This window comes from Ailuropoda melanoleuca, chromosome 6, assembly GCF_002007445.2.
Source record: "Ailuropoda melanoleuca isolate Jingjing chromosome 6, ASM200744v2, whole genome shotgun sequence".
Classification (NCBI taxonomy): Eukaryota; Metazoa; Chordata; class Mammalia; order Carnivora; family Ursidae; genus Ailuropoda; species Ailuropoda melanoleuca.
The window spans coordinates 87,980,798-88,003,195 of record NC_048223.1 but is presented as its reverse complement, the minus strand read 5'-3'; the positions used below and the strand labels follow the sequence as shown (position 1 = coordinate 88,003,195).

Sequence of the window (22,398 nt, the reverse complement as noted above, 5' to 3'; positions counted from 1 at the left end):
TTTTACTACCTAACCATGCAGCCTTAAATGCCATAGGCTTTTTTTTTGTCGTTGTTACAAAGTTCATATAGGGAATTGGAAAGGAAGCACTCTTTTGTATTTGGCTTCCTTGACTCCACATGATGTGCTGAGATTCATTATACATTGGGGGGGGGATATTAAACCAGAAGTACAGTTGCTAGATCATAGGGTTTGCATATCTCCCAATTTAGTAGATAAAGCCAAATAGTTCTCCAAAGTCCGTGTACCAAATTCACATTCTCACCAGCAGTGCGTGAGTTCCCTTTGCTCTACATCCCTGGCAACACTTGGTTATCATCAGTCTTTTTATTTTAGTCACTCTTCTTAGTATGGAGAGGTGTCCCTTGTGGATTTAAATCATACTCCCCTGATGGCAAAGGAGGCTGAACCTGTTTTATATGTTACTTGGTCATTTGGAGTCTCCTCCTTGTGAAGGGCTTGTTCATGGATCTTACCTGCTTTTCTATCAGGTTGTGGTTTTCTCGTTGATTTGTAGGAATTCATTTTGATTAGATGTATTACAACTGCTGTCTCCCATTCTGTTTTTTTTTATTACCAATATATATGCAGTTAATTTCCTCCCATTTTATGGCTTTCTTTTCATAAATAGAAGTTTTTCATTTTAATGTAGTCAAATGAAGCAATTTTTTTGTGTCCTCTTTTTAAGAAGTCCTTCTGTAGGAGTGTGGACAATACGGACTCCATCTTTGGCCCTCCATCTTGTTCATGTCCAGACAATGACCTCTCTCAGGGCTACACGTTCCAAGCCCTTTGGAGGTTAATGTATGCCCTGACCGGAATGTGGGAAGGCTTGTTCTTGTCTTCCCTAAAGTTGTTTAGATAACTAATAGAGATAACATAGTTTCTAAACACCCCACCTCCCATTCTGGCACACAGCTGGTGCCACAAGGTCTGGTAAGTGTTAGACCCTTTGACCTCACCAAGGTGCTCTCTGCACATCCCCTCACTCTATAAAATTTGTGGACTTAGGTCTGGACTTTGGGGAGAATAACTATGCCACTCTGGATTGTCACCTGCCCAATCCCACGTCAGTAAGTTACCCTGAATAAAACTGTGTAAACTGTATGGAGTAGCCTGTTTCATTTTCTGGTCTCAAAGTGCCTTCTCAGTTTGGAGGATACTCTACTGTCCCTCCTCCATCTTCTCACACTTTCCATACCTCGAGATCATGAAGATATTCTTCCATACTATTTTTAAGAAGCTTTATTATTTTGCCTTTCACATTCAGATATCTAGAATCTACTTGAAATAGACGCTTGTGTAAGTTATAACATTGGATTCAAGTTTCTTTTTTTTCCATTGGATATTGAATTATCCAAGCACTGTCTTTTGAAAAGATTATCCTTTTCCCCATTAGTCTGCTGCGGCACCGAGGAAATAAATCAAGCATCTATATGCGTTTGGGTCTGTTCCTGGGCTCCTTCTGCTACATTAGTGAATTTGCCTATCTTTATACTAATACCATCACGTCTCAATTACTCATTTGTAATTTCAACATCTGCTTGGGTAAGTCCTCAGTCTGGTTCTTCTTCAAGAATGCCTTGGCTATTTGGGCACGTGGCATTTCCATGTAAATTTTAGAAAAAGCTTACTAAGTCCCTCCCATCTCCCAAAAAGAAGTCTGTTGTGATTTTGGCTGGAATTGCCTTGAGTCTACAAGTCAATTCAGGGGGACCTGTCTTTAAAATACCGAGTCCTCTCATCCCTGAAAACACCATACACTTCTATTTATTTAGCCCCTCTCTGATTTCTCTACACAGTGCGCCATAGTGGCATGCGTAGAGGCTTTGTGTATCTTCGTTACCTTTTCCCCTGTACATTCATTTTCTTATACCATCATAAATGGATTTTTTTTACATCGTTTACCTTCTAATTCTTGCTGGTGTCCGTAAAGTGGGTCTTCCTACATTGACCTTGTACCCAGCAATCATGCCGCACTCACTAATGCTAATCATTTATCTCTAGATTCTTCTGAGTTTTCAATACGTACCATCATAGTTTTATACCTTGGTTCCAAACCTTATATTTTAATTTCACTTTTTTGCTTTATTAATTTGGCTAGGAACATCAGGAAAGTATTGGATGTCAGTGATGCCACTGGATATCCTTGTCTGATTTCTGTTCCCAGAAACATTGCTTCATTAAGTAAAATGTTTCCTGCAGTTGTAAGCTCCTTAGGATAAACATTGTTGAAATTTGTTGATCTCCCTCCATTGATTTAATGTATGTCTTTACAAAAATGACATGTTACATACTGTTTCCTAAAGTGATTTTTCACTTAATAAAACACCAAATCCATGGTTTTTTCATTGTTTTGCTTTTTTTGTTTGTTCTAGCTTTAAAATTTTTTCTGCCTATTTTTTTAACAGCTTTATGAAGATAATTCACAAACCATACAATTCACCCATGTAGAGTGTACAACTCAACGGTTTTTAGAATATTCACATTCCTTTTTATTCTTCTCAATTAATTTGTAAATCAGTTTATCAACTTGTACATGCCATCCATGAAGGACTTTCGTTAATATTGAATCAACTCTGATCTGGGATCTTTTTAAGCAGCAAGCGCACAGTGCAATGTTCCATTGATTCTTTTCTCTTTATATTTCCCTCAGGGTTTTCAAATCATTTCCTTGGACTACATAAAGCCATTCATGTTTTTGGTTTTATCTGTAAGCATGATTATTTTTATTATATTTAGAACTGTATATTTTTGGTGTGTGGTTATATATTACTACATTTAAATTTTGTAAGTTTATGTTATGTGTAATTAGTTTATGTTCTATGTACTACCAATGTATTTTTGGTTGGTTTCCTAAGATTATTTTTCTGTGTATACATTCCAGCCATTCAAAATAGTGACATTTTATTTAAGACTTTTTGCTACAACTACACATTCTTTTTTTCTTCTGAAATCATGTGGTCATCGTTTCTAATGCTGAACGGGCACTTCAAAAATATTAATAATACGCCTATCTGGCTTTTATCTACAACATACATGGGATCGGTAAAAAAAAGCAACCCAATAAAATAAACGAGCAAAGGACTTGAGCAGACGGGCCACAAGTGAAGCTGCATCGACAACAAATAAGCCCACAAAAAGTTGCTCAACACCATTAGTCATCAGAGAAACGCGAACTAAATCCATGAGCTATCGCTTCACACCCAGTAGAGTGGCTACATGAAAATGACTGGTCCCTCCCAACGGTGGCGAAGCAGAACGGGGACCCTCAATCATGGCCTGTGTGTAAAGCTGCACAACTTCGGAGCACTGCTCAGCAGTTTCTTATGAAGGGAAATAGAGGACCTACCCTACAAGCCAGCAACCTCAGTCACAGGTATTTATCACCTCCCAGACCCCAAAATGAAACATGTCCACAACAAGACTTTGCAAAACAGATGTTCACTGGAAACAACCCGAATGACCTTCGATCGGAAAAGAGATAATGTAATATATTCATACACTGGCATATTACTCACCAATAAAAGGAACAAACTACCGAGTCACATAAAAATCTGGATGAATCTCAAAAACACTGTTGTGTGAAAAAAGCAAGTCACAAAGGAATAGAAACCATACGATTTTATTTAGATGACATTCCAGAGTAGATAAAACTAATCTATGGTGATAGAAATCAGAAAAGTGGTTGCCTGGCATGGGCGGGGATTGACTAGAAGTGGAAATGAGGGAAATTTTTAGAGAGATGGAAACCTAAATTTTGACTGTAGTATTTATTGACTACACGAATGTATCTGTCAAAATTCAGCAAACTGTACATTTAAGATCTCTGCATTTTACTCTGCATAAATCTTAATTTAGCTTCGGGAAAAACAATCTGATTGGCCCAGCTTGAGTCAGGTATCTACCGTCTGTGAGTAATGGGTTTCTGCCAAGGAATCAAACCAAATATAGACAAGCCCCAGAGAAAGGGTATGATTGTGGGCTTGGCTCCCGGCCCCATGAAGTATCTACCTACATCTATTAGGTGGCATTAGTTTCTGTGATCAAAACAATATTACCTTTTTTGACATTTGGTAAGTAAACTTTTTAATATAGGGAATTTGTATTCTTCAGAAATTAGGGAAATTTTCCTGGTAATTCCATCAGATAAAAACAAACATAACGGAGAAAGTAAAACCAGGCCCCAATTCCCCACCCAGGATAATCACTAGACCATCTGGGTCAGATTCTTCCCCACGATATGATCACAATGATACATAACTTGAATTGCACTACACACATTATGTAAATAAGGAAAAACCCTCAGCTTGTCTGCTGTCTGGTTATGCCAAGAATTTTCTGACCTGCTACCTTGTCCTTATCAGAGCATGGAGTGAAGTCAATCAGAGATAGAAGTCAGGATGAAGAGAAGAGGTGACGTCTGGAGGGAGTTGAGGGGTGGAAGAGACGAGGTGGGAGCTTGATCTCCCCTGACAAGAAACCGTGCATATGCTGCGTAAGAAGGAGAAGCCCTCCAAAGAACTCCGGCTCGCATTCTAGAAAGAGCAGCGTTGGGTGCGGGCTGCGCAGAAGGCACCGGTGGTCAGGACCACCCCAAGAGAGGACCACGTGGGAGCTGGTTTGTCATGAAACCCCCGTCCTCTGTCTTGCTTTCCTCCCTGCCCCAATCCCTGCAGGAGCTGGCCCCGGGGGACGGGGGAGGGACTGGGGAGAAGTTGTCTCACTGCCAGTTCATGTCCTCCTCCAGCCCCAGGGAGCCGAATGGGAGCAAAGGGAGGAAGGCTGTACCTCCTCTTCCACTTGGAAGCAGACAGCTCACTCTTAGCAAAGGTATCCCTTCAGTGGGCGGAGCTAACTTCCTGATAACGAGCCAGGTTTAAGACCCCAAAGACAGAATAACAATTAATTGGCAAACCTCCTCCCCTCTCACCTATTTCTCCCCTTATTGACCTTAAAACAGGGGCCAGGGTTAAACTGTCAGGAAAGAAGAACACTTTATTCTAACTGTTCTGATTTCTGAACCATTCTGCACCATCTAGAGACCCTCCAGAGAGACACTCATCATTTAAAATCAAAGACATAGGGATGGTACGTTTTCTGTTTCATTCTATATTGTTCTGAGAAATTAGAGATATTTTCTTCTAGGAAAGCCATGTAACAGCCTGTGGTCACATATTCAGGTAAACCTAAATTAATGGAAGACTAGCTGTAAACAAGATGGGAGAACTGTCCCTCTCAGCTGAACTGTCAGATGAAGAATGAGATTTACCTAAAGTGTCTACCATGGGACTGCCAGACACAGGACTGCTGGATTGGCTGACATTCTTAGGCTACCCAACCGAGTTTTATAAAAATCTGTGGAGTAGGTTAAATATACTTACCTGTACATCTTGGGTAAGGAATACACCTGGGAGCTGTGGCAATTTGTTTAAATTAAATACATGATAATTTCCTCAGGACAGAAGGAAGTTATTTTCAGCCCAAAAAAGGGTTCCTGGAAATATGGGTTAACCTATGATACTGTGAAGAGATATTGGTGTGACCTGGTGTTCTTGGTCTCACTTGAAATGGCTTAGAGACTCCTTTGCAAAAGGGTGTAAACAGCCGTCTATTTAGGGGGGGCTGTGTTTTGGTTAATAAAAGGATTAGGTTGCATCTTGAGGACAAAGTGGGGAAGGTAAGTTTAAGAGAACAGTGCTCCCGGTGGGCTTACATTGACAGGGCAGATTTTATAACAGAATTCCAGATTTGCTTATAGTTGAAAGAACATGGCTTGGAAGACATCAGCTCTGTGTTTGACATGCATCACCCATCACGTGAATTATCTGGGAGAGCCAACTATCTTGTTTCTCCAGGTACAACACGGGGACAACTCTTTTTCTACCCACCTTACTGGGTGCAACCTCAGCAATCATTTGATTTTATCCTTTCCTTCCCCAGGAATTAACTCACCAAGTAAAGCACTTCTTCCTCCCTCCCCTCCCTCCATTTTTGGTCAAGGATCCCTCTCAGGATTTGCTGAGAACAACTGATCTCCTCCACAGAAAGAAGTACTTGTGTGTGTGCACTCTCACACACATTTTTACATATTATTTTTGGGAGAATCACAAAACTCCTGAGGTTCATTTTTAGAAAAGCCAAGTCAAAAAAAAAAAAGCAACCCTGAATTAGAGAAAACAATTGTAATGAACCAAAAGAATTTTTAAAAGCACATGTATGGTAAAACAAATGTTCATTTCGTCACGAATTTAGTGATTTTCAAGCAATATTATTAACCTATTAACCCTTGGCATGCTCCAAACTTCGGGGTTAGGCGCCCCTCCACACTTCCTCATCAGGGACTATCATTTGATAGGAGCTCCTTCTACAATCATAATGAGAGAACAAATCACTAAAGGTTTGTTAGTAAGCAAATTCAGTAAGGCACTCAGGTCCCAGAAATGAAGTAACAACATGACTCTCTTCCATCTTTTATAAAACAAGTTGAAGCAGGATCTGTTTCCTGCATTTCAATGCTTCTTTATAGAAAGACATGCTTGTCTTGAACTTGTCTAAACACAGGCTTGTACAAACTAATCCATTACCCTGTACATCTACAATCGAGGAAATCATTGCACATTGGTAGTTTATTAAAGCAGGACGAAGGGAAAGCACTGAGAGTTTGTGAGCTGGCAGAAAAGCCACTCCTGAGAAATGGCTTTCGTCTGTGTCCTGGGTCCTTAGTAGAGAGCACTGGAATGAAGCAGGGACGAACAGAGTGAGCCTGTGATTCCGAGGGAACTGCTACATCCTGCCTTTACCGCCAGAGCCGCCTTCTAGAAGCAGGAAAGGAAAAGACCAAACAACAGACAGAAAACCTCACAAAATGTTCCTAGAAAAAAAGTTTTAATTCATATATTTAACACAATGCTCTTAACAAAATACATATATATATATATTTTAAAACCCCCAGGTAAAGCCCTGCCATTCATTTCTACCCAAAGGCAAATCATTTCAGCCGTCTTCCTTGAAGGTCCTGTGATTTCCTCGTCCGGTCTCGGAAGAGGGCCCCGGGCACAGGCTTTCCACTGCGGGGATGAAATCCAGGAGGGCGAACTCCTGCTGCAGCGGGCAGCTGTTTTCATCCAGCACCAAAAGGCTCTGCAGCTTCACCAGGCAATGGGCCCCGCCCGCCAGCAGCGCGTGCAGCACGTCTGCGGCCACCACGCCGTAGGTGATCTCCGACGGGGGCGCTGGGGGACACGGACACACACGCGCTCTCAGGCTCCCTTCCAGGACGCCGGAGCCGCACACGGCGGAGGGGTCGCTGTCCCCCTTGGTTCTCAAGCCCGCCACCCACTGGAAATTCCTCTTTCTATCCCCTCTCTGTCTAGTCACAGGTGCTGGAGACGCTCTCCAATGAGGAGCCACGTTGCCTGCTGAGGGGGGACAGGCTGCTCAGACGGACGGCCTATTTCCCACCATGGCACAGCTCTCGGCTTCTTGAAACAACAGAGGAAAGACCTGACGTGAACATCTTCCTAAGTCAAGACTGACACACAAAGAGCGTGTCCATGTCAGAAGAGCCGTCTTCGTTATCCGGTCGATGGCTCTTATCAGTCATCTAGATAACAGAACCCTGAGTCGGTGACTTAATGAATATCAAATCTTGATAATATAAAAATACTGAAATTACAGAGAGATAGGTCACTGTATTTTTGCACTTGTCTTATAGTCTTCCTTTTATTTATTTATTTTAGGACATCAAGTCCAGTTCCTGAGCGGGGTGCTCGATGCTAGGCTGGCTAAGCACTACCAACCACGCTGGAACTACCCTCCTTCCCTGACCAACACCGCCAGCCCCTCTTGGATTGGGTCTACGGACTCCCAGGCAGCCAATCACATATTTTTGGCGGTGAGGGAATTCCCTTACAATATTTAAATCTTTCGTATTTTCACTTGGATAAGTTAAAAAAAGAAAATCAAGATTAGTGATAATTTGAATGGTCTGATGGCCACTTTATAACTGGTGCCCACATTTACACTTAGGGTTGCAATTTAATTAATGCCAGGAAGTACAACTTTGACTCGGAAATGGGCAAAACGCACACGTAGACTTGATCTGAGAATGGTGCTCCTCTGAAAAATGGAGCCTAACTGGTATTGTGCCAAAAATGAAAAGACAAGACTGAAAATACAACAAAGAGCACTAAGAGAAGGAACAAAACAGCCAAACGAATGAAAGGTAATAAAGACAGTGAATAAAAAAGGACAGACAGACTTCCAGTTAGGATGCGGAAAGCTGGAAAGAACATAGCTCCAACCTTAGCAATTACTAGAAAATCTGAAGACACTACAAAATCACAATTTATGGAGCCTCTAAGAGAGCCGAGGCAGTGAGGCAGGCAAGCCGACCGAAACGAGAGGAGACGGAGCAGGAGCACAGGGTTACCGCGGCGAGCTCAGAAAGAAGACACGTCCACCCAACAAACAAGAAGGAAGAATGTGCTACAATTTTCCATGACGTGGGAAAAGCCAAGTGTGGGCCAGTGTCTCAGGCAAGCGGAGTCTGCACCCTTGCAGGCTCTTCTCGTCCCCACCAGGTGCTCACAAGCCTGGACGGAGGGCAGAACAGAAAAAAGCTTCCAACTACGGTGAAGTCTGGAGAAGAGGAGAAGCTGCCACAAGGGAAAACACAAGACACCACTGGGGCCGCTCCTTGAAGGAACGAGAGCCTTAAACTGCTGGAGGAAGGTCGGCAAATCCTATTGCCCCAGGGCTGAACATGGAAGAAAGATAAAAGAAAAATCCCTCATCCCTGGGGGAGGGGCAGGAAACCTCCCGCATCAAGACCATCAGCGGTGCTCTACCGCTGGGAGAGGGGCAAGACCCCACATGACCCCCAGAGATGCAACCAGAGCATGACTGTCACAGCAGGTGTAGAGCAAGTCTTATCTTCCAACTTTGTCCTCTTAGTTCCACTCAAGCTAAATTATCCCTCTGCTTTTACATTGACAGAAAAAAAACCTGAATTTACAGTATAGTGTTCCTTCTGTTCCAATACACTGGCGAAATCCCCGAAACGAGCGGTTTCACCACCACCAACCTCTCGATGGTGGGTTGATCTCTTACCTACAACTCTGTTGAGCCAGTCAGGAGAAATGTTGAGAAGAATCTTCTCGATCAGCTTTGATCCTACGTGGATGCAAACCTTATATATTCCATCAGCTACGGTCATTACAGCTGGCCTACAAAACAGTAAATAATACGTGGCCTTCAATAACATGTTCAAATTAAAGAAATGCTTAAGTACAATGTAATTTCAAAGAGCACTGGGTTTTTACGCCAGATTCATTTTGACTCCTAAAACAACTGTAGGACTTTCTGAAACACAAAGAAAGCCCTTCTTTTTTTTTTAGTGTTTCAAATCATAAATTAATAAATTTATCCATATTCCATATTCCATATTCATTTTAAAATTTCAGATATTCTATGTTCGTTTTAAAATTTCAGATACTAATATGAAAAACATATTTTTACACTGTTGTATAAATTATTTTTAGAAATAAAAATAAAGATACTAATCACAATATTTCACAATCACAATTTCTAGGTTATTTTTCCCCACTGGATTCTTTCCTATCAAAACCAGGCTGTTTTGCGAGCCGATCAATAGCGAACTAGATAAATAATTTTCAGTGTGTGCTACAGTGGAATACTATGTGGCCTTTAAAAAGAATGACGAAGGGTTTACAAGTGCTATTAGGGAAGAAAGGCCACAGTGTACTCTGCGGAACAAACAATATGAATAAAACAAAATGGATAATATTCTATGTACGTATCTTTAAAGAAAGGGATATACATGTGCTGTGTGAACACGGTAAGTTACTAGAAGAATATACGAAAACCTCCTACGAGCAGGGAAGTAGCACTAATGGTGGAGGGATGGGTGGGGAGGAACTTGTTGCTTCACATCTTCCTCTACAGTTTGCATTTTTACCACGGTAATATTACCTCTTTTAAAAATTAACTAATTGTCATTTAATCTCAAGATTTTTCTTTTTAACAACAAAAAAATTCTTTTTAAGGAAACCAAATAATCTGAATCCTAAACCTAAAAACAATTTAAAGGCTTTAAATAAATAAACAAAAACAACTCTGGCTTTAGCATGTCTATCAACATTCTAGCAACACAAAAAATCCGCACTATATCTTCAATGTGGTGTAGTTCAGAACTATGCCCTACATGCCTCATACTGGTTATACATAGTCAAGTGATACTGATCTGTGAAGTTCTTCTCTTGAATAGTTATTCTATAGACTGAAGGTTCAAAGTCTGTCTTCTCCATAAGGGATATTTATTGGGTAAGATTTTTGTCCAATAAATAGTTATATTGATTAGGACCATTAAGAATGACATAAAATAACTCATAGGTTCTGTAAGGAGCCTTAACTATTGATAAGAAATCAATTTTAATTAACTATATTTCTTATATACCATGTATCTTAATTTAATTTTCTTTTCCATACAAGCAACTTTCAGAGTAAGAGCTAAATTTATTTACTTATTCATAATACACATATGTAAAGGGAAATAAGGTTTATGGATTAAGCTTCTGTAAATGTTCTTAACATATATCGTGATAACATACTGAATACATTTGCATTTAGTTTTTAGATACTGCAGTATTTAGAAAAGGAAAAGAGCATAAAACACTGATGGCTATTTTATAAAGGCGTGCAATTTACAAGGTAAAAAGAAAAAATTTTTCCAAGCTTTTGAACATCTATTGTTTGAAAAATGTGTTTTTCACTGAGCTGGTTTGCAATTTTACCAAAGAACATTTGCAATCCTTAATTTATAATGTGAAGCTGGGAAATCTGAGGCACAGAAAAGTTGAATATCTTATTAGCTTCCATACTGCGAGGTTAGATCACAGAAGAGTTCTAACCTTGACACTCCAATTATATGTTAAAGTATGGAAATCGGTTTCTTCTGAGCCACTTGGATCTTGGTTAAAAATATAAACCAAGTAAAAATCATCTCCAATATAGCTGTTTGAAGAAAATAAAATCTCCCAATTCCTGCTTTTAAAAATCCCTGTTATGATTACTGGACAATTTTTTTCTTTCATAAATAGCCATTTATCACTCAGGGGAAATATTTTATTCTCTTGGATTAATTCTAGTTAGTTCTCATTAAAAAGTAAGAATTGATAGATGCAATTTTTCAGTCATATCCAGTCATATAATAATAAATCTTTTCCATCCCAATGGCTGCTTGGCTGCCTCACCTGTAGTATAGCTTCTTCGTAGTAAATGGCAAGCAACTGTAACACTGTTTATATATCTTGTTCTTGTCTGTTTCCAGTTCCAATCCACATTTTGCACAGCCAGTATATACAATGTCCGGAAGAGAAGAGAAGATGCTGCTCAGAGAGCTGCGGGCATTTAGAGCTACCTTCTGAGCTGCTGGGATAGGGATCGTGAGCTCTAAAATCTGGGCTTTGATCAGAATCACTCCTGCAAGAAACAAAAAGAAGTGTGTATAAATTATAGAACCAAAATCATAAGGTTAATTTATGAACATGGTTAATGATACGGTTGATTGAGTCGCTTATAGTAAAGCATACATCCGAGGACTCATTCTTGGTCTGCCCTCCTTCACTCTCTCCCTGGACAATCTCACCTGCTTGAGGTTTCCGAGTTTACTCTGGAAAGTGAGAGGTGAGCTACCACTGCCCGTAACGAAGAGTGAAGATTTATGTGGCTAGTTTGACTGCACGGGTAGGTGTTTTCTTCCTCCCTGTCGTCTGGAATCATGCAAAATAAGGTCTATCCCTTTTTCTGTAGAAATTCCTTCGAAACACTTGAAACTAGCTACCATACCCTCTCTCTTCCCATCCTCCCTTTCGTTTACATGATCATTGCTGAAAGCCAAGTAGCAGCTCAGTTATTCTTCCAGTCTCTACTTTACCCAAAACTAACATACCACTAGCTTATCCTCTTTTTAAACTTGTTTTTTTCAATTTCCCGCACATCACCATCCACAGTCGGCATTGGTTATAGAGCACATGAGTACCAAGAGTCCTCATTTACAAAACGTGTGACTCCCCAGGACCTCGAGTATGTTCATTCACTCTCACTGGCTCATGCATTCACCTGTTAAACAAATGCTGAGTATCTTTATCTGCCAGACATTCTTTTTTTCTAATTTACCTTTACCTTATTGTATACTAGTGAGGTCTGTGAGTTCATCTGAGTTTATCTTCTCCCTTCCTCTCCAGATTTAGTTTAAAGCCCCTTTTAAGCCTTTGAATTTGCATTTCTTCATCCTTTTAGCAGGTGGTAACACTCCAGGTCAGGAACTCATCCTTCTGGCTTCCTATTCTCTCTTCGGGTTATCTCTTTAAGAGTCCCACTAACGGTGACTTTCCTATTCCTAAGTCCTTCTGTTTGCGTTAGTCTTCAGGCCCCCAAAGATTGTTTCATCATCTTTTCCAATCATGCCCCATACCCCTACATGAATTACAAGAGTGTGTAGCAGTCAGCATACCCAACAAACTACAGCACGCTCTATGTCACATCTTGCCGCAGACGTGTTGTATCACTAAGAAATTAAAGAATTCAATCATTTTAGAAGAATGTGGACATCACTCCACACACTTTATAAATTTACACACCTCTATAAAAGAGTTAAAAGTTCATGATTAACGTGGACTCTGCTTTCAAGGGGCTTACAGCCTGCTGGGCCCTGGCTTTCTGCTGATGGCAGGGCCGGATGCTGAGTAAGCACCTTCGTTTCTTGACAAGGAGCCGGCACAGCCTCACCCTATCCAGCTTCTGCAGAGCTTTGGTAAGGGGGCACACCCTCTGAGGAAATTCTCCCATGTTCAGCTCCCTATCTCACTCCTTTTATTGAACGATGAAGCAGGTTAGGAAAAAGTTGCTCATACGTCCATATGCTCCCTCCATCTCTGGGCTAAAAACACATGAGCAATAACAGAAACTACAAATTCAGCCCTCAGAGCTGAACATAAAAGAATGAAAAATAGCTAAAAGGCCCTCTTTGAACACAGGCTACCAGGGACTGACTGTAACAACATGAAGTTTTTGCCTGGTTTACCAGTGGGAAGCCCATCCCCAGCATTTGCAAGGACATTCCCAATCCCCAGCCTCAACCCCCAAACCAGATCTTCAGAGCTGTGAGCACCTATTTTATTAGTGTTCATAGTGCTTTTGATTTTGAAATCTAATTCTACGTCTTCAATTCCAGGAGTAGCTGCTCTGTGTAAGCAGTAGATAACAGCACTGACTTCTCCATGACACTAAGTTAAATGGAGCTTCTCTACTACCTGTGTGTAGTTAAAACCTTCCAATAAAGAAAACTTCAGGCCCACAGGGCTTCACTGAGGAACTCTACCAAACACGTAAGGAAGAAAACATTCTAATTCTAAACAAACTCTTCCAGAAAACTGAAGAGGACAAACTACATCCCAACTCATTCCATGAGCACGATTCTATTCCTATTCCAAAAGCAGAAAAAGCTATTACAAGAAAAAACAAAACACCACAAATATCCTTCAAGAACACAGACATAAAAATTCTTAACAAATGTTAGCAAATTAAATCCAGCAATATATAAAAAGGACACATCATGACCAAGTGGGGTTTACCCCATAAATGCACAGCTGTTTTAACATTCAAAGATCAATCAATGTAATTAAATTAAAAGATTGCAAAAGAAAAAATTTATGATCATCTCGATCGATGGAGAAAGAGCATTTGATAAATTCTAACACCCATTCCTGATTTTTTAAAAAAATGTTTTTTCAGCAAACTAGGAATAAAAGGCAACTTCATCAGCCTTATACAAAGCACGCAGGAAAACCCTAAGCCAACACCACTTAATAATGAATGAATGTTTTCTCCCTAAGATCAGAAACAAGGTAAAAACGTTACTCTTACAACTTTTTTTCAATATTATATTAAAGAAGTCATCAAGGGCAAAGGGGCAAGAAAAATAAATAAGGGGCATCCAGGCTGGAAAGTAAGAAAGAAAACTGATGCTCTTCTCCTTCTTTTTTTTTTATAAATACATTTTTTTAAGATTTTATTTATTTATTTATTTATTTGACAGAGAGAGAGACAGCCAGAGAGAGAGGGAACACAAGCAGAGGGAGTGGGAGAGGAAGCAGGCTCCCAGTGGAGGAGCCTGATGCGGGGCTCGATCCCATAATGCCAGGATCACGCCCTGAGCCAAAGGCAGATGCTTAACGACCGCGCCACCCAGGCGCCCCTGACATTCTTTACAGATAACATGATCATCCATGTAGAAAATTCAAATCTACCGAACAGTTACTATTGAGCTTAGTGAGTTTAGCAAGGTTACAAAAGACAAGATCAACATACAAAAATCAATTTTATTTCTACATAAAAGCAACAAACAATTGAAACTGATATTTTAAAAAGCACCAATTCTAATAGCAGAAAAACAGAAAATAGAAGTCTGAGGAAAGATATGAAAGCCCTATATTCTGAAAACTACAAAACACAGCTAAGAGAAATAAAAGATGTATCTTGCTCCTAGGTTGGCAAACTCAATATTATGTCAATTCTCCTTCAAATGGACGCAGAGCTTCAAAACAATCCCAGCAGGCTTTTTTCTAGAAATCGACAAACTGATTCTAAAATTCAAATGGAGATGCAAAGTACCCAGAACAGCCAAAACAACTTTGAAAAAGAACAAAGTTGGAGGGCTAAAAATCTCTGACTTCAAGGCATATTATAAAAGCTACAGTAATCAAAACAGTGTGGTACTGGTGTAAAGACAGACATATAGATCAATAAAATAGAAGAGAAAGCCCAAAAATAGAGCACATATGTGTGAACAACTGATTTTGACAAAGGAGTAAAAGCAATTCACTGGAAATGAATGAGTCCCAACAAATGGGACTCAAAACAGCTGGATACTCATATGCAAAAAGGAAAAGAGCTTCTCGACGTGCATCACACCATATACAAAAATTAACTCAAAATAGATCATGGACCCACATGTGAACCCTAAAACTCTAAAACTTCTAAAATAACACATAAGACATAAATGTTTATGATGCTGGGTAAGGCAAAGATTTTCTAAATAGGAAACCAAGAGCATAATTCATACCAGAACAAATGGATAAAATGGAGTTCATCTAAATTCAAAACGTGCGCTCTGCAAAAAGCCTGGTTAAAAGAATGAACAGACCAGTAAGCCTGGGAGAACATATCTGCAAAGCCTGTATCTAACAAATATTTTTTACCCAGAATATAAAGGACTCTCAAAATTCAATAATAAGAAAATAATCAACCCTTTGTTTTTAAATGGGCAAAAGATCTCAGTTGACACTTCATCAGAGAAGACATAGGGATGGCAGCTGAGTACGTGAAAAGATGCTCAACATCATTAGCCAACAGGGAAAAGCAAATTAAAACCACAATGACCTATCATTACAGAAATTCAAAAGAAGGCCTATACCAAGTGCTGACGTGGATGTGGGAAAAACAGAAATTTCATACACTGCTTGGCGGAAATGTAAAATGCTACAACTACTTTGGAAAAGAGTTCGACGTTTTCTTAAAAACTTCAACATACACCTACCATATAACCCTTCAGCTTATTCAGCTACTAGGTATTTACTCATGAATAAAGGAAGACTATGTCCATGTAATACTTTATACGTGAATGTTTATAGAAGCTTTACTTATAAGAGCCAAGAACCGGAAACAGCCCAGAGATGTCCATCAACAGATGGACAGACTGACAAATCATGGTATATTCATACAACATAATAAAAAGGAATGAACTACTGATACGCACAAAAGCACAGATATGTCTCAAAAGAATTTGCTTAATTAAAGATGCCCAACAAAACAGTGTGCTTAAGGTATGATTCCATGTATATAAAATCATGGAAAATTCAAACTAATCTCCAGTGACAGACTGATTGCCTGGAAGGATCAGAAGGTCAGGTACGCAGGCAAGAGAGAGATTACAAAGGGGAAGACTGGTGATGGTTTCACAACTGTGGCGATGGCTTCATGGGTCTTATGTCAAAACTCACCAGTGTGAATGTAGATACTTCAAGTAAGGGCAGTTTATTGTACGAAAATTATACCCTAAAAACTCTGTTAAAAATCTTTTTAAATTTGCCACTCTAAGCCATATTAGAAAAGCACTCTAAGGGCTTTCTGCTCTGCTTATGACACAACTTTTACATTTCTGTGGATGTACCAAAAGGGGGCATAGCATGCTAGCAAAAAGTCCCAGAAATATACTTGAGAATCTTAGCATGTGATCTCTTAGGAGTTTCAACTCATTTCATTTTGGAACAGATTCTTTTTATTAGAATTGTAAAAAATAACCTTATTTCACTTAAACCACATCTAGCATTTAATAAAATCTAAAACCATCTATAAGAATGCAGAAAATTATTCATGCAAATGGGAGAATAAAATTAAAATTTATTACCAAAATCCAAAGTTCCTGAGTTATTCTTAATAATTTAACCTACAAAAGCACCAAAATGGTAATTTTATTTATACAAATTCTGAGAAAAAAAATTGTTTTAAAGATTTTATTTATTTATTTGACAGAGAGAGAGACAGCCAGCGAGAGAGGGAACACAAGCAGGGGGAGTGGGAGAGGAAGAAGCAGGCTCCTAGCTGAGGAGCCTGATGTGGGGCTCGATCCCAGAACACCAGGATCATGCCCTGAGCCGAAGGCAGGCACTTAACAACTGAGCCATCCAGGCGCCCCTCTGAGAAAAAATTTTGACCAAATATTTTCTTCATTAAAAAACTTAAATTATATAACAATAAACCTACAGATACATCCTATTTTTTCAACTCTCATTTCCCCTCTAAAAACAATTGCTGTAATAGCCACCAGAAAACATTCTGCTAGTTTCCAAAATTGATAATCGCTGACATTTACTGATTATTGGCATTTAGTAACCTTAAATATAGCTTCAAATGCTGTTTAATTTTTTACTCCTTTAACTTAGAATTAGTATACTTTTAGCCTCATCTCTGTTCTTAGGAAACCAATGCAATTTAGTGAAAAGTATTTCCCACTAAAATTCTATCAATTTATCTAGTTATTTCCACTATTTTACTCTCTTCATTCCGAAGTGTATGGCCTATTGAACCTAAAGCATATTCCTTTCACTACCGCACTCAAAATTAGTTAGTTTAATGGTATTAAGTTCATGGAAAGCGTGTTAGTATGTGTATAAAATCCAACACCAAACGCAATCTTCTATGTAGTATGTTTCTGAGGATGAATTTTATATACAAACATACGCACAAATATGTGAGTTCAGGAAGTATGTTATTACATTTTACTATAGCAGCAAGCAAACTGCATGGATTCTGTATGAATGCTAAATTTTAACAACATGTAGAGATAACAGTTTAGTAACTTGATAAACGCTTATCTCAACAGTGACTCTGGTTAGGGTCATTTTTCTATTTCTGGTTTGTTAAGTGATAAGCTGCTTGGACATATATGCAAAAAGTATTTTTAAATTATCCCTAATAACTACAACTTAACCTCAAAGGATTGTAGGCAGAAAGCTAAGAAGCTATGCAAATACCTGGTTGAGCTATTTACAGTGATCTGTATTTCACTTTCATATTTAATTGTACAATTTTCCCATAAATGATAGCTTCCCTTGCTTATATTAAAATGAACAATATCTTACGTATATAAAGATCTTACCTGAACGCTTATCCTCCAGGTGTGTTGCTAAATCTGACATCTTCACAATGGAGGGCATGCTTTTTTGAAATTTTGCTTTAAATGCAATTGCCCTTTTATCATCGTCAAACAGGCACTCACAGGATGACCAAAATGTTGTATGCAATTCTAGGCTTTCTAGGATGTCATTGCGCTGAACAAAAAGGTATTTAAATTCCCAAATATAATCTTAAACAAACAAACAAAAAGAAAAAGTCACCAAAAAGGAAAGAATCTAGGCTCAGAATCAGATTAAATAGATTGATCTGATTAAATCAATTAAATACAACTTTTACCACTCTAAGGAATTTGGGTATTAAAAGACAAAATGTGAATTACGCTGTTTTAGGGCAATAGTATAAGGATGTTGGAGATAATTTTAATAAAAAAATGTTTAAGATTTCTTGATCTCTTAAACAGTCATAATTTATCATAACCAACTGCTTTTCAGAGTAGCTAATTCCCGTTTTGTTATCTACAGGCAAAGGTTTTTAAAACTATTAGGCATAGAAACGGACATGCGTCTGCCATAATCAACATCTCTCACTGATTTTTCAACCCCTTCATTTTCTTACTTAGCTAATTTTTCCAGCACACAAAAAAAAAAGCATTGAGAGATAATTGCATGTATTTTTAGTTCCCTCAGTCATAACTGTAATCCTTTAAACTGCAGTGGCATGGAGCTTCTTGCCAAATAATCCTATTCTATATTAATAAATTCAACTTTAATCTCCACTAAAACAAAAAGATCTCTTAGCACTGAGTTTTCTAAATATAATAGCTGTTCTTTCAGTTTCCACTTGCTTCAGGCCATTAAGCTAATTCACACCCCTTCCCCACACCTCCTCCACAGTTTTTTCCCTTTGTGAAAAATGGAGAATCTTAAAACAAGTCAGTAAATCTGTATAGAGAGAGCATCATTAGAAAGAGCTAAATCATATATATCCCAAGTCACTGCTTAAAAACAATCGCTATTTTTAAAATAGTTTGCTTGTCTTATTATAAAATACATGCTTAGAAATCAGATTAAATAAATACATAAATAAAATAAAATAACAGCCATAATCTCAACACCAGTTAATTTAACACTTTCAGTGGATATCCAGATGTTTTCAATTGGATTTATGTCATTAAGTATTATTCTATATTATCTTAAAATACTACATAATATGCCAATACTTTGGCACAGATATGCCAAAATCTTAAAAATTATTATAGCAATTCCCTATTTGGGGGCATGTTGGTTATTTTTTATTTCTTACTATTATAAACAGTACTGTGATAAATATATTTTTAGCTATATCTTTAGGCATAGCCATGATAAATTCCTTAGAAGTGTAATTATTAGGCCAAAGGTATTCCAAATTTGGTTTTCATATGCATTGTTGGTTATCCTAAAGAAAGGTTTTGCCAATTTACATTTCCAACAGTTTATGAGAGTGGCTGTTCCCCTAAATGTTCTCTATCAATTTCTCAGGAGAAAAACCACGTACTGTCTTTATTTTATTTGTTCACTTTCAATTACTAATAAGTAAATTTTTTTCACATATTCATTGGCCATTTTTATTTCTTCTTTGGGACTTCCTGTTCATATCTATTGTCCATTTATCCTTACAGATATTTGTCTTTTGTTATTGCATTATTTTCTGACAAAATAAATTTTCTTTCTGGTTTTTCACTTGCCTTTTAATTTGGAATATGGTGATGTTTAGGTATAGTTCTTGTTGTTGCCTTTTGTTTAACCTACCAGTCTTTAGATTCCAAATAAGTTTGCTTATACTTTCTTCTACTACTCACTGTTTCTTTTTTTAAAAACTTGAATTTCTAATGCATCTGGAATTCATTTTGGCACAAATATGAAATAAAAATTTAATTCTATTTTTTTTCAAATTGTTAACTAGCTATTTCAAACCTTATCTACTCTTTTTACAAAAGGAAAAAGTTTGCTTTATTTCTTAATTATAAACAAAATATATTTACTATAAAATACTAATACAGTAAAAGAAAAGAGTAACAATAGATGAAATAAGATTGGCCAGTGTTCTAATATAATGGGTATAATGTGTACTATAATGAGTACTTCATTATATTATTCTCTATATACTAAGTTTGAAGTTTTTACTAAATATGTAAAAAATAAATGCAGATTCACACATGCATAAAATTCAAACTAAAGGCATAAAGAAAAACACACACACACCCATTGCTAGCATTTTAGTATCTGTATTTCCAAATTTTTTCATGTATACACATACTCACCTACCTGCTGTATTAAAATGGGATCCTATTATACATGAAATTTTATAATCTACTTTTTAAGCTAAATAGTAACATCACATGTGTCTCTCTGGGATAGTGAACATTCATATCTTTGGTGGCAAATACATTTGTTTGTCCACCCAGACTACAAATGACCCTCTCATCTGTTCCCTGACCCTCTGAAACAAGCTCAGGCATTCCTATTATACTTTCCCACCCTGTCCCTGAGGCCAGTTGATTGAACCAAATTCAACCTGGGTAATCAGATTTTCTTCTCTGGGAATTTGGAAATGGGCTGGTCTCTTAAAAGGAAAAGTAAAATCAGGAGCTACAGAATAAGCATCTTCTGCTGCCTTCCATATGGTTGAAAAGCAGAGAAAGTCTGCACCAAGTGACTAAAGCAGACAGCTGGAGAAGCTGCCCAGGACCCACAAAGCTTTTCAGCTCCTGGTTCCAAGTACCCCTGAACCCATCAGCACTCTTACCCTATGTACCATGAGATACTCCTGTATACTTCAAATATATGCCCCTTAATTGTTTAAGTTAACCAGAGAAGAGTTCTAGTTCAGTTCACTAAAAGCCCTCTGTGCTCAAGTTTAAATGTAATTTGTTAATACATTCCATGGGTTGCCAAACCTTTGTGTGCATGCATTTTCAAACTGGTGATTTTTTTCTTCTCATTTGAAACAAAGTTATTACCTCCTCAAATTACTCCTTCAAGACTGGAGATATTGAGTGGTTGCCTGATCTGTATTTTATTCTTCATTCATTCATTCATTCACAAAGAAAGCATCTATGAGGGTTGGCACAGTGCTGTATAATAAGGATACAGTGCTGAAAAAGCTTAGCAGAATGCTTGTATCCACAGAATTTATAATCTATGAAGAAAATTAGTTAATTAGCAAGCAAGCAAATAAGCTGGAGAATCCTGATTGTGTTAAGTGGCACGAATGGACCTCAAAGAGTGAATCTGATAGTGATTTTATGTGTGTGAGGCCCCTCTGAGGGTATGACATTGGAGCTGAGAAATGAAGGAGACATCCATGCAGGAAGCTGGAGGGGAGAGCACTCTAGGCAGAGGAAACATGTAAACTCAAGATCCCAAGGCAGGAAAAAGATTGGCAAGTTCAAGTAACAGAAAGGAGTCGTGCGCAGGTTAGACTAGTAGGTCTGAGGAAGACTGGTATTGAGACAATTTCTAATACATTTCTATATTTGAATCATGAATTAAGGATGTGAATAGATTGGGGTGCCTGGGTGGCTCAGTTGTTATGCGTCTGCCTTCGGCTCAGGGCATGATCCCGGCGATCTGGGATCAAGCCCCACATCAGGCTCCTCCGCTGAGAGCCTGCTTCTTCCTCTCCTACTCCCCCTGCTTGTGTTCCCTCTCCAGCTGGCTGTCTCTCTCTCTCTGTCAAATAAATAAATAAAATCTTTAAAAAAAAAAAAAAAGGATGTGAATAGATTTCAAACCTCCATACAGACATAACTATGATTTTGCATTAAGTATAATTACAAACATTGGGATCATTTGCATTACTCTGTGCTGAATTAGTAATGTCACAAGAGTACTTGATTATAATTTGTTATATTTTTAAAATATTAGACTTCTATTAAATACTTTCAGAATATTTCATTGGAATGGCATTTAGTTCTGAATAGCTTATTCTATGTACCCAATTATTCCTAGAAGTGTAGTGTATGCCCTAGTCTACCCTCATTAGGACCTAAACTGTGATGAGTCCTTGCTACCAATTCCCATCCATATTTTGAAAGAATGTGAATTGGGGATTTCTTATTATTCCTCCCCAAAACATCAACTATGTGATCTCCAGTATTCAACAATGACTACTTGATGATCATTTCTGATTACATCATCTAAATGTGAGTTTTGTTATCTTCAGGAACAAGGAAAACCAGCGCCCAGTATGGAGGTGAATACAGAGAACACCTCAAGAAATACTAAATGAATAGATAAAATGCTAACAGTTTCTGAAAGTAGAATCACTTACTTAGATGATCCTTCAAAATTGGTACTTTCCCATTTTGAAAACTGAGGTATTGAGGTGGATATCAAAACCCAAAAATGATGGTTATAAATAAAGTATGCTGAATGAATGAATGAACAAAGAACAACTATATCTCAATTCCTGGATTCACAAATTCCCAATATTAACCTAAATACCACAGAATTGTCTAGAGAGAACTAGAAGGTCTCTTCTATTAGCCAAATAACCACGACTTTTAGAAGGATATTCAAAGCAAGCACAGAGCAGTCTGCTCCAGCTCCGTCACAAATGGAATAGTACCTCTGACCTAAATTTGTTCCACATGCACTAGACTCATGTTCCTGGCTATGAGATAGTGGTCAATAACGA

The 22,398-nt window shown here is 38.2% G+C and overlaps 1 protein-coding gene across 14 annotated transcripts in view; it reads right to left on the bottom strand.

The window, feature by feature from the left end:
- Positions 1-6,170: 6,170 nt before the first annotated feature.
- Positions 6,171-22,398, bottom strand: part of SHLD2 (shieldin complex subunit 2) — a 79,861-nt gene continuing 63,633 nt past the window's right edge. For 12 of the 14 annotated variants that reach the window (XM_034662812.1, XM_034662811.1, XM_034662809.1 and 9 more), the window contains 4 exons: positions 17,744-17,950; positions 11,277-11,505; positions 9,115-9,230; positions 6,872-7,235 (listed from right to left, as the gene is read on the bottom strand). In XM_034662812.1, the coding sequence (XP_034518703.1) occupies positions 6,997-7,235; positions 9,115-9,230; positions 11,277-11,505; positions 17,744-17,950 (791 nt within the window). In that variant the 3' untranslated portion in view covers positions 6,872-6,996. Of the gene's footprint in view, positions 6,819-6,871; positions 7,607-9,114; positions 9,231-11,276; positions 11,506-17,743; positions 17,951-22,398 lie in introns of those variants that run through there. The other 2 variants (XM_034662815.1, XM_034662816.1) reach the window with 2 other exon arrangements.